Source organism: Danaus plexippus (genome assembly GCF_018135715.1).
Source record: "Danaus plexippus chromosome 16 unlocalized genomic scaffold, MEX_DaPlex mxdp_23, whole genome shotgun sequence".
NCBI lineage: Eukaryota > Metazoa > Arthropoda > Insecta > Lepidoptera > Nymphalidae > Danaus > Danaus plexippus.
Window position 1 is genome coordinate 1 of NW_026869851.1, and position 12,885 is coordinate 12,885.

The following is a 12,885-nucleotide window of genomic DNA, read 5'->3' on the forward strand; positions in this document are numbered from 1 at the left end:
CAACACAGCGACAATTGATTAACATATATCTAACACTCGTTCTCTTCGTATGCTAACCTAATTCTGATCGGAATAATTTCAAAGTAATTGTGATGGCGCCATTGTATACTTCATATACTTAGAATTGGCTAACTAAATAAAATACGGATACATTTCATTTCCATAAGATAGCAAAAAAAACTTAGCCGCTGCAAAGCAAAAGCCTCAAGCACTTTATACAGCTATAACTTAACACTTAAAAATAATTTATATAAAATAAAAAGGATACGGAGTAAATAGTCATTTTGGGATAAGGTTGGGTCAGAAAGTATGAGCTTAATTAGTATGAAGATGATATTACGTAACTATGTGGTCGACGTTCGATATTCACTATTTAATTTGCTCTATTCACATTGCAATACCAAAATATAAAGAAGTCGAGTAGGGACAAAGATATCTTATATGTAAAATCTTTTTATCTATAAACTAAGTGTATTAAACATTTTTAGAATTAAATCTAGAACGTTTCTTTAAATTTTCTATTTCGATTCCGTTTAAAGGTGAGAGGACAACGAATTTTGTGACATCGAAACGTAGATATCAGAGGCGCCTCAAAGAATTCATTTAGAACTAGAAATTTGTGCGCCGTCAATATTAGTCATTTAAAATCGCGCTAGTCAGATACTAATACATTACTACATATCGCGATCTGTTTGGAATGGTTGTGTAAGCGGACTTCAAGTCATCGGCAGTACTCGGTTTCTGTTTCATTAGTAACAATCTAATATCACTCTTAAAGCGAACTACATTCGGTACTATTTACATTGAGTGCGACGAAATTCACATAACAAACCTGATTGGTTGCAGTGATATAAAAAACAACATTGCATTTAATTGTTCTGAGGATGAAACGGTTTTCCAGGAATCACGAGGTCCCCGACGTTACGGAAGCATCGGGTCTAAAATATAATAATATTGCACATTTACATACAGACGTGCACTTGTAACGGATGAGTAGACAGACGTCGTTATTATAACCCGACGGATAAATACGAATTAAATCTAAGCGAATAGGATACAAAACCTACGTTATATTCAAAAATTTATTTCTTAGGCCAATTAAGTCCTATTTTATAATTATTTAGTTAAAATGTTTTTTTTTTTCATTCCGTTATTCTGATTTATTATCGTAGGTTATTTGTGGCGATATTAAATTTTCACTTAAATTAAGTCTTGGCACAAATTAATATCAATCAAGCTTCAGTATTGCTACACAATACTTAAACTAAATGGTTACGATAATAAGTAAGAAACTCCCCGAACGCATTTCACACAAATAAAAGATTAAAACGCGTCAAAGTTCAAACGAGACACGTCCGCGTATTCGGAATCTAAGTAGCTTTATAAATTACATAATAAGTTCCCTAACACTAAAATACCCTCAGAACAGTTAATAACGTATTCATATATAAAAAAAATATTCAGTTCTTTAATAGGATTTTTGGCATCACCATTATCGTTATATACACAGATCATGTCACACGAAATTGAGGATACCTAATCCGATGTCTCCAACATAAATCTCACGTCATGCTATCGCATGCATATTCCCTGCCGAACTTAAATTTCCTCCTGATCACGCACACGTGGCCGGCCCCCAACAATTACCCCCACCACAGCACAGCAGCGCCCCCCGAAACTAAGTGTAACTATTCAAGCATCACACAGCCCCTAACGAATTTTTTCATACATAATTATATTGTGAACGTTCTAATTAATTTCTTTATAATCTAAGAAGCTGTACGTTAAACCGTCGTCTCGTCACACAAAGTATCGCGTTCAGAACGTACATCGACTTATTAGTTATAGAAATGTTATATAACCTATCGTACGCTAAATACATTTAGAAAACATTGTAGGCAGTCTAACTAAACTTACTGTCGATAGGAGGGCAATGAACCTGTGTACGGCGTCGGACGACATCCAATGTATGTAAAGTTAATAACATTAATAATACGAAGCAACGACAAGCAAAAAACTTGAACATTCAGAGAGTAATACTAGTACGTATTAATTACTGATGGTGGGTCCGTTGAGAAGACAGCTTCATCACCCTCTACACGGATCAATCGTAACTAACTTATACGCTACAACATTGGGGTAAGGAGTCACGTCCCTTTACAAGATTTGCATCATCATAATACATTCGTACGTCGCACAGTCGAGACATTGATCTTAGACATGTTACATAAGATTGAGCATACATCGCAAAGACTTTGAGTGATTCGTAGACATTATAATATAATGTGCTTCATGATAAATGTTAAAAGTATCACGACAATTGAATGTAGCGACAAAGGCTTGTGAGAGATGTTGTATGATGTGGGAGAGGTGTGTATGTGTTGTTTGTTTGTTTTGTTTGTGTGTGAGGGGTGCTGGTACGTCGCGGATGGTTTAGGGCGCGCGGTAGAGTGTGTTGTGTCTGTGGCACAGCTGACCCAGTGTCGCAGCGTGCGGTAGCTGCACGTGCGGCACGTGTCCGTGCTGCACATGTCCATGCTGCATATGCTGCACGTGTCCATGCTGCACGTGCGCATGGTGGTGCACGTGCGGGTGCATCGCGTGGTGCACCTGCAGGTGCTGCATGGATGTGCTCGTGTGTAACATCTGCAGCTCCGGCGGCATGTGATATAGGCCAGGGTCTGCAACGGAATAATTGTAATAAATATATATCTTAGTTCTTTTATATGTCAGTGACAACTAATAACAGCACCGTCTCTACTGTGTACTGAACACTAAGCGACATAATTTCCATACATGATGTTCGTGCGCGCGTCGGTGTGTCGGCAGGGAGGGCGGGCTCAGTAGGCGGAGGCCTCCTTGTACTCCGAGTTCTCCATGGTGAAAAAGTCCTCCAGCTTCCACTGCAGCGTCTCGAAGGTCGGTCTCTTGAGGGCGTCCTTGTGCCAGCACTCCAGCATGATGTCGTAGAGTGGCGCCGGGCAGGACGGCGGGCAGGGCATGCGGTACCCGTGCTCCACTTGGTGGAGGACCTCCGCGTTTGACATACCTGACAATTATAAATACAATTATTATATATATTGTTATATTTGAATAGAAAAACTAAAATAAAAATAAGTGACTATTGTTAAGTAATTTTTTTTTAAGAAGTCGTGGTGGCCTGGAGGTTAAAGGCTCGCGTCTCATACGTGAGGGCGCGGATTCGAAACCTGGCAAGTACCAATGTGATCTTTTCCGAGTCATATGTACTTTCTAGGAGTATTTAGACACCATTGACGGACGGTGAAGGAACACATAGTGAGGAAACCTGGTCTTATAATCTAAAATTTTAAGATTGAAATCGCAAAACCCTTCTTGAGCAAGCGTGGTGATTAATGCTCTAACCTTCTCCATGCGAGAAGAGGCTTTTGCTCAGCTGTGGGCTCCGATAGGCTGATGATGATTATGATGACGAATTTTTTAAAAAATTATATCTATGCACATTGTTGGGGACGATGTGAACTAAACTATTGTCAGTATATTTTTTTTGTAGGCGTTGTTATGCATGCATCCCAGAATAGAATAATATTTGCCAAACAGTTCAATATGTAAGCAAAATATTTTATTTCAATAGACATCATCGTATTTTTTATAAGGTCAGAGAAGGCTAAGTCTGACGCTATTGTATTTTTCCTTTAGGATCAAATTAAGTTTTATCTGGTACTATATGACAACAAAAAGCAGACGGTTTGAGTTATACCAAATGAATATGCGCACGTAACAGCTTTAACTCAAGCATAGAAATGAACAACTACATATTATACAAAATTCTCTATTTGGTTGGACGATGTTAAATCGTGGCAAAGATTAATCATATATTTATGAAGCTATTTTAAATAGAAACTTTATCCCAGCAATCAGCTAACAAATAACTACCGAAGACGTCAATGCAAACTAACATCGTTTATCCCTACTTTATTTACATTAAATTGTGACTTATATTTATTGTGCAACATGTATCAATATTAATTGTTTGATTATACATTCCGTGACGTACTCTCAACAGTTATAATCCCAATAAGTATGTAATACAATAAATAAACAAAATCTATCTATACTAACATTGTAATGCTGTTGCGTTTTTTTGGTTCAGTCGATTACGCTAATTTTAGGAGTGACTGGTTCTGTTAGATGTAGGCTCTACATCACAACGATATGATCGACTGGGCAGAGAATATCGACGGCAAAATGTTGCATAACGAGAGTATTCTAATATATCGGTTTTTAAAATTTCTTTGATAAAAACACAAAACACAAAAAAAATATACTCCGTTACTTTTCTCGAAACGTTTAATATTGTACTGTAATAGTACGACATATCCGAAGCAGTTTTCTAAAAATTAATAATATTTTTAACTACGCCAACCAAGTCTCGTGTCAGATGTCACAAGCTAATAGCTACGTACCTGGATATGGTATCTTCCGTAGGTGACGAGCTCGGTGAGAAGAATACCAAAGGACCATACATCAGATTTGATGGAGAATTTGCTGTAGTTGGCCGCTTCCGGCGCTGTCCATTTAATTGGGAACCTAGCTCCAACCCGAGCTTCATATTCGTCCTCCTTTAAAAAAATATAGAATATTATGTACCTTATCGTAAATCTATTGTAATTTCAAAGACACACATAAGTGTTATAATATGTAAGGCCCATGGACTATATTTTATTAATGCAATTTTTGTCCATGTCATAAAATATCATAATTTGTATAAAGAATAAAACAATGCATAATATTAGAAGTTCAATTCGTTATGAAGTAAAAAAAATAAAACGTGTTTTCGGTCCGCTCGATCCAATATTTATCTAGAGACGAAGAGCTCGTAAACAAACCGTTACATTACGTCAAGTTTATTTACAGGAAATATAAAAATGATCTGTTACAATGTAATAAATACGATTCTTTTATAGATATAATACACAGACAACCGCAATGACAGACTCAAATTATAACATTTGCTTTAAAATATAAATTATAGTACACTGATTATAAATTAAAGGCATTATTGAAACTTACAAAGAAGATGAAAATGTGTCTATCTTAATTAGAAGACAATATAGAAAGATATTTCGTCTCGTGTGTGAGTAAATAATTACCTTTAACTGTCCCTGATCTTCGTGTACAATTGTTTATGTAGACAAAAGGCAGAAACGCTCAAAGATTCCAAATGGCTCAGTTTTATTTAAAATTCAGAAGATTCTTTTTTATTGCCTTATTAATGATTTTACTATTAATTAATCAGGGACAACAGTTTGCACATACAAGTTCAACATTAACAACAGTGGATTCGAAATAATATATAAGTTCAACTTTGTAAGAGCTCTTGTGGTATCTATTAACGGCTCTTAATATTGCGGTGTGGGGTTTTGCCACCCAGTGTGATTAACCTCAAAGTGAAATGAGTTAGGACGTTGACTACTCACAAACAGTTTTCTTAACTATTATATTGAATATTGAACTGATTTTACGCGGTCATTCTAATGTGATCTCGAGTCAGCTAACAATGGACCAATTAAAGCGATTATCTTTTTCTAGTCTCAGAAAAATAATAAAAAAATTGTTTTTATACTTTATTTATCGTAAAAAATCTAGATTACGGACAGGTTATTGTTTGTATTTGATTCACATCTGTTAGATATTCTTAAAACCAAACCCACTAACACTTAGGACAAATAATCAAAATGGGTCAAAAGACCCGTCTTGACAAAATATTAAATGTTTTAAGTCTCGCGAAAAATATATGAATTTGGCCAATGTGGTACATGAATAGCTCAATTGAATTGAATAAGCGACAATACGAATGATTTTATAGAGACCAGTGAAATGAGTTTGAAAATTATGATAAAAGCACAAACCTTGATAAGTCTTGCTAGTCCAAAGTCAGCGATTTTGACTACATTTGGTTCAGCGACCAGTACGTTCCTTGCCGCTAAGTCTCTGTGGATGTAGTTCTGGGACTCGAGATACGCCATGCCGGCAGCTATCTGAGCTGCCATGTCTATAAGCTGTTGGAGCTTCAGACCTCTACCTTTGCCTGGATTTATAGTTTATATTACGTTACATTCTTATAAAATGTCTCATTTGCTCATAGAATATTATATATAGATGTGTGGATATGGTTACCTTGCAAGTACTCCAGAAGAGAGCCGTTCTTCATCAGTTCAGTGATAATGTAAATAGGTTCCTCTAAAGTGCAGACCGCATACAGTTGTATGAGTTTGGTGTGCCGCAGCTTCTTCATTATTTGAGCCTCTGCCAAGAAATCTTTGGGATCCATGGTGCCCGATTTGAGCGTCTTTATGGCTACGGGCGTGGTGTTGTTCCACAACCCCTCCCATACCTCACCGAATTGACCGTGTCCAAGTTTCCTTACAAACTTCAGGGAGGAGCGATCTATCTCCCATTGATCTCGCGTTCTATGAGAAAGTCCTTCTGTCACCGGTTTCTCTACCTGAGAATTGATATTAATATTGATTATTATTAAATCATTATCGAATGTTTATAATATTCTGAATCACATGTGGAACATTTGTTTCACAGTCTATTAAATATGTATTCAGAGCCTATAATGTGCATTATTGCTTACATAATTCTCTTTTACTGTATCAATATTTATACAATGTACAGAATGTGATCGAGTTTTTCGCAAGCGATCGTAAAACAGAAAATTTACAAGTGAGAAGATATAATAGACGGACGGGCGACACATTGATGCCATCAACATAAGAATTATACGTGATTTTTAATTCACGACGCGTTGTAAAACGAACCAGCGGTGGACGCAGACGGTGGCGACCGCGGTCAGACGCCTACCTTTGCGATATCTCGTCACTATCGATAAATTATTATAGCATTAAAATACTCTCATTATTATAATGTTTGTCGTATCACAGGCTTTTCTTGTCGCTTCAAATCACGATAAGGCGCGTCCAAATACGAACCATACAGTTACGATGTTAGATAAATATTCAATTCGACTAGATAATATCATTTTGAACATTTCATGTTGTTACGTAATCACTAATTTTGAATAAATTTTTTAAACTATCCCCTCTATATTACGTATAGGATCATAAATTAATGTTAACATTTGAGGTATTTAGTTAATTTAATATTTATATTATCAATGTTTATTTATATTAAGTAGTCACATTTATTAGTATCTTAAATGGCATCATTGACGTAATCATCAAAGACACGGTTACTGGTAACTATGCAAAAACTGCAAATCGTTATACAATGTGTCACTGGCAGCGAACTGGGGTTTTGTTGTCTGTTAACTTTAAAATAACGAATCAACTCTATTACGAATCATATAAGGTCGATATTACCAAAGCCTATCAGAAAGTTACATCAGTCACTTATTTATTGCAATTTAAACAAAATTTGAATAGACTCTCGAATAAACGTTTTAACATATTACTGCGATTGATGAATTGGAACATTATTTTTTAATCAAACGCAATATCGCAGGCGAAGAATAATATGTGTGGCACTTCACATGATATAAACGTGATGTCCTTTAATATTCATGTGTCGTGGATAGACACGTGGTGTCTCCTGACACGCCGACAAACGTATTTACATATACAATTTATATAATATATAAGTCTAACGATACAAAAATTCTCGAAACGGTTCCCAATCCGACGTTGAATACATATGTTTGCCCAAGAGACCCTAAAAGCTTAACAGTATTGAAACTCGGAAACCAAATGTTTACTTTCCTCAAACACTTAGGTGGTAGCGGTAAACCTGCTAATACGTACATAGACTCCGCATAGTAAAGTACGATACATCGCTTTCATATAAAACAAATAATATGACGATCCAATTATATATACAGTATAATATATAACCGATTTTTATGCACTAACATGGTTTGATAGCGTCATTCCGTCGCCTTGAACTGTTAGAAAGCAGATCTCCCGTCTACCACGACACTGTTTGCGACATGTCAGCTGCTTACTATTCATTTATAAGCCATTGTAATTGTTATATTATAACAAGCAAATTATTTTACTATAATTATTTCTAACATTACATACTATTGAACAATAAATGTGTAGATTATGCCCTTCAGTTACCTTAAAACTTAACGGAGTCGACAATAAAATGTATTAGGCAATCTGATGCGCTCGTAACTGGACTTCGCCCTGCAACGGGACACTCGAAACGAGTTTGAGAAGCTTCTGAGATATGTCATAAAAATATGTTTATCCTTTATGTTAGAACTGTGTGATATAATGTTAATATTAGCGGGTGACTTAACATTCGATGTTGAAATTGATTGGCAAGTAACCGCATACTGGTTGAGAAATGTGAATCTAAAGAAACAGTGGCGACTATGAAATTTTATGACCCGAGATCTTACTGCGAAAACAATACGAAGACCCAGCGGTTATATTACATTACATAATTCTGTCAAGAGAAATGAATTTATATAAGGTTTGTTTATATAGAATATGTAACTTTTAGGAAAAAAATAATTACATTCTAACTTACAAGAAGGACAGAAAAAATAAATAGAAAGATAATTTTCACATTTAAAAAATAAATATATATTTTTTTATACTATAATATCTAGTCGTTTTAAAAATAAAATTCAACCACATAGGATTAATTGATGTCCAGCTGAAAAGTCGGTCGAAAAGAATGGTTATCTATCTGTGTTATTATCTCAATGTTTACGTTGATGAATGAGATTAGTCAGAACTAAATTTCACTATCTGATTCAATGTTCAGTACAAACGAAGATTGATCTGCACGAGTACTATTATGTGTTTTTTTTTTTATTACACTAACATGAATATTTAAAATATGGAAAATATAATTTTATGTTCTATTTTGTAATACGATTTCATCGGACTAACAAAGATTCAAGGACAAGACATACATTACAATATCTGCGTCACAATGTAGGTGACAAAATAAAACTATGTCGATATTAACATATTAAAAAAAGTTGATCAAAAGCGTCCAAGAAACCCTCTGAGGCAACACTTTTATTACAAGACTACTTTTAGATTAAGATATGAACCCTGGAGGAGAGTTGATTGCTTTGTATTCAGATGGCGATAAAAATACGACGAAGAAAAACACCTTGAATATTAAATTTTTTCCTATTGATATTATAGTAAAAAAAAAAAGAATTATCATAATTGAAAATTATTTAAAAACAGACTTATAACAGTCAAATATCCAAAATCTATAAGGAAATGAACCTAACTCTAAGATATATATATATATATATATAAATATATGTAATACTGAAAAAAATGGGTTGTTTATTTTCTAAACGGCATTTCCTTCCTCATCTCTACCGTCTACATCATATCTCAGGCTAGATTATATAAAAACAAAACGATACACTGTACATATTCACACATACTATACAAACGTTTTTAATAAAAAGTTCAAATTTATGTTAACAATAGCTGTCAAAGAAACATGGGATTTTTATTTAGAGAAAACTCATGGATGAAGTCAGAGATTATTAATATGCTATGAAAATAAATGACATGTTGCAATTTCAATCAACGTTTTTCATTTGCTGTTGGCTACACAGAACGTGAACTCACTCAAAACACAATAGTTCGTTAAATAAAAGCACCTCGTTTATTTATTTAGTCGCGTGATGGCGATTAAATTAAAATATTATATTGTGACAATGACCGCCTTTTGTTACTAATTGATCTATAGAAAATGAAAGAAAATTATTTTTTTTCCGTTGTGATATCGAAATACAATACAGGTTTTAAAAAAAACATAATTATTATAGAATATGAAATAAATGTGAATAGAAACTGATTAAAATTCAACTATATAAAATCAATTAGAGCAATTAATTCCAAGCTATAAGTTTAATTATTAAATTTAACTTTTTTTTTATATTCAAACACTTTTCAGCCTGTAATAAAATACTACAGCAAATTTCCTGTTTCCGTCACTCAGACTTGAAAAAAATACGTTACGAGATTATAGGAAGACAATCACTTATATGCAACATATACATATGTATGAACGTATACATTATCTATAAATTGCAGATACATCTTTGGATTTAAACCAGCCGGTGTCAATCTGTTTGTTATAACTTCCAACAATCATATGATTTCAGAACGTTGGATTTAAAGCAACCATAACAGTTTTGTTCTGACGTCTAACTCTCTATATAATTAAAGTTCAGTAAAATGTATTTATTATACACTATTTGAAAAGTACAGTTAGGTTTGAGTTTTATAGAGGATTTTTTTTTTACTGTGTTTTTTAAGTAACTCGATTTCAAGATTATGCTAATACTAGGTTAGGTGCAAATTTTGCGATGCAATGGAAAATTGGGTGCAAAAGGTTATCGGATAAGGTATATCTCGTTAACTAGAATACTACAGACAGTTTTATTTTATTATTTGCTGCAAAATTTAATTATGTTCAACATTAATTTTGTTACAATTTATCGTAAGAATAAAAAAAATATATATTTAAACATAAATAACTGAAAAACATTGAAAAATTTTTTTTAGACTTCTTTTTCTTTGTCATTTTTACGAAAAAAACAACATGAGAGCAATTTTATATATAATATTTTAGGGTATTGTTTTTATATATATAACTTTCTTGTTATATATTTATTTATTTATTAATTCTTTTCCGTACAACATATGAAGTACCTACTACTTCTACTACTACTACTGCTGAAGGCTTGTCTTGTTTAAGCTTTTACCCCAGTAGTTCCTATAAGTCTAGATGACAAATGGGTATCCCAGGTGTGGTTATAGGACGGACAAACGAAGTTTTCGAAGTATTTTTGTATGGAAACAATATTATGTTTTGTATGTTGGCGAGTTACCTTCGTTACGAGAACTTTAATATGGTCACATCTATCAAACTAAGCATCGTGCATAAATCAATTTAAACGAAATTATATCTGAAGACGTATGCCTTAATGATTATTATTAACTTTTATTGAGTACTTACGAACGATTAACGTAAACGTGAAATTGGAAAAATATGTATTCCATAATTATGTACTTTATAAGTAATATTTTTTGTACTCGTATAAATAAATGCTGTAGGTATATTAAAAGTCCCAAATTATGTGTTGCCGTGCATAAAAATCATTCCATTCCTCTGACCACTGAGAGCGGTTCAAATTAAACGAACTGTCTGTCTTGTTTGAGTTTTTAATTTTTTATTTTTGCTTAATTTTCGCGAGGTCGACGCTAGTTATTAACTTTTTGCAATAACCATGCAAGCGTCCGTTGTTGCGTTTGGTATAAATTGTAAAAGTTGGGAAAGTTACTTGCAAATATTTTTGTTATTTCCATTCCAACTATCAGTATCATTATAACATAATAATCACAGTAACATAATACATTAATATCTTATTATTCAATGTCTGCCAATATAGCTATTCGTCATTCTTTCAACAACCGCAAAAGCTGAGGAATTTTTGTTTCATTTATAAAAATTTCAATTTGTTCTATTTAATAAAAACATGTGTCAAGTTTTTCCATTATAATATTTATTAGAATCATAATAAATATGATTATAGTAAGAATTTTTGTATCAATTGATAGGTGTAATAAAAAGCTATTCCATATTCCATAGGCTATCCTCATGTTAGTGTCAATGTAGGTATAAAAAATTATATATTTTTTCATTTTCAGACAATACAGTTTATTTAATGGTACTGGTTTATTTATTGGTACTATTAGTGATTGGTGTAAAGGTTGTTTGAATTTTCATATATTTTAGTGTGATAGTTATTTTTAAGACGTACTTATTTAGAACAGAGCCTTTTTTAATTTATTAAGTTCTAATTATTCTAGATGAGCTACATGTAATGCTATTACGTTTAAGAGCCGATAATATCTCTTGCGGGTTATTGAGAAACAAAAATAAAATCTAATATTTCCATCTAGCACATGTAGATGCTTTTCGTCTTCATCAATGGAACATTATTCTTGAGATTTAATTATTAATAATCTTTTGTGAACTATATTTACTATGTAACAACAGACATCACAGTATTGTTTCAATGTAGCCATTACTTGTACATAATATTCTATTACATCAGCTAATGATTTGCTCTGTCGATAACTTTCCTAACATTATGCACGTTCTGAATCATCTGTAGCTATGAAATACCTTCTGTAGTTCTAATGGCTTCTAGACTTTATACCTAAGATAGGACATCGATCGTTTCTAGAAAGTCTTTTTGAAATCACATTCCCTTACTGAAACAAAATTCTAACTACGAATTCGCCAGAATTGTTTTACTTATTTATTTGTTTTCGTACAGACTTGTATGGAGATTGAAGCGTAAGCTCAGGGTATAAACAAGAACTTATATCCCAGGACGAAATTGCTAAATGTGTTCCATAGTGTTAAAATAAAAAAAATAAATAAAATAAAACTTTAACGATCTTATGTCTATTTAATCGAAATAAAATAATCTAAATCTATTGCCATACAGTTACTATATTAATTTTAGTATTAATGCTCCTAAATCATCTAATCTGAGAGCCTTCTAAATATAAATAAATTACTTTTATATATGATGCAGAAAATATATTGAATCATATAATAATGAAAAACCATTTTCAGTTTGAGACCAACTTAGCAATACGACATCAAAAATAACGGCCAATTAACGATTTAAATAAGTTTCGCTTACACGATACATTGTCTCATTTTAATATTTTAATAGTGATGAGAAACACCTGAAGGAAAAAAATTTATGCAAATAACGTAACATTTCTGTAACAAAATCGTTTAGTATTTGAATGATTAGGTATTAATTAAATTGCAACGTTCTAGTGATTTCTTATTCTGATTACGGAATAT

At 32.9% G+C, this 12,885-nt stretch overlaps 1 protein-coding gene across 1 annotated transcript in view; it reads right to left on the bottom strand.

Moving 5' to 3' along the window:
• Window positions 1-2,802: 2,802 nt before the first annotated feature.
• The window catches only part of LOC133320262 (tyrosine-protein kinase Src42A-like), a 42,245-nt gene continuing 32,162 nt past the window's right edge, over window positions 2,803-12,885 (bottom strand). Inside the window, 5 exon segments of the mRNA XM_061528137.1 lie at window positions 2,803-3,049; window positions 4,446-4,457; window positions 4,460-4,601; window positions 5,892-6,070; window positions 6,160-6,487. Of these exon segments, the coding sequence (XP_061384121.1) occupies window positions 2,841-3,049; window positions 4,446-4,457; window positions 4,460-4,601; window positions 5,892-6,070; window positions 6,160-6,487 (870 nt within the window). The 3' untranslated portion in view covers window positions 2,803-2,840.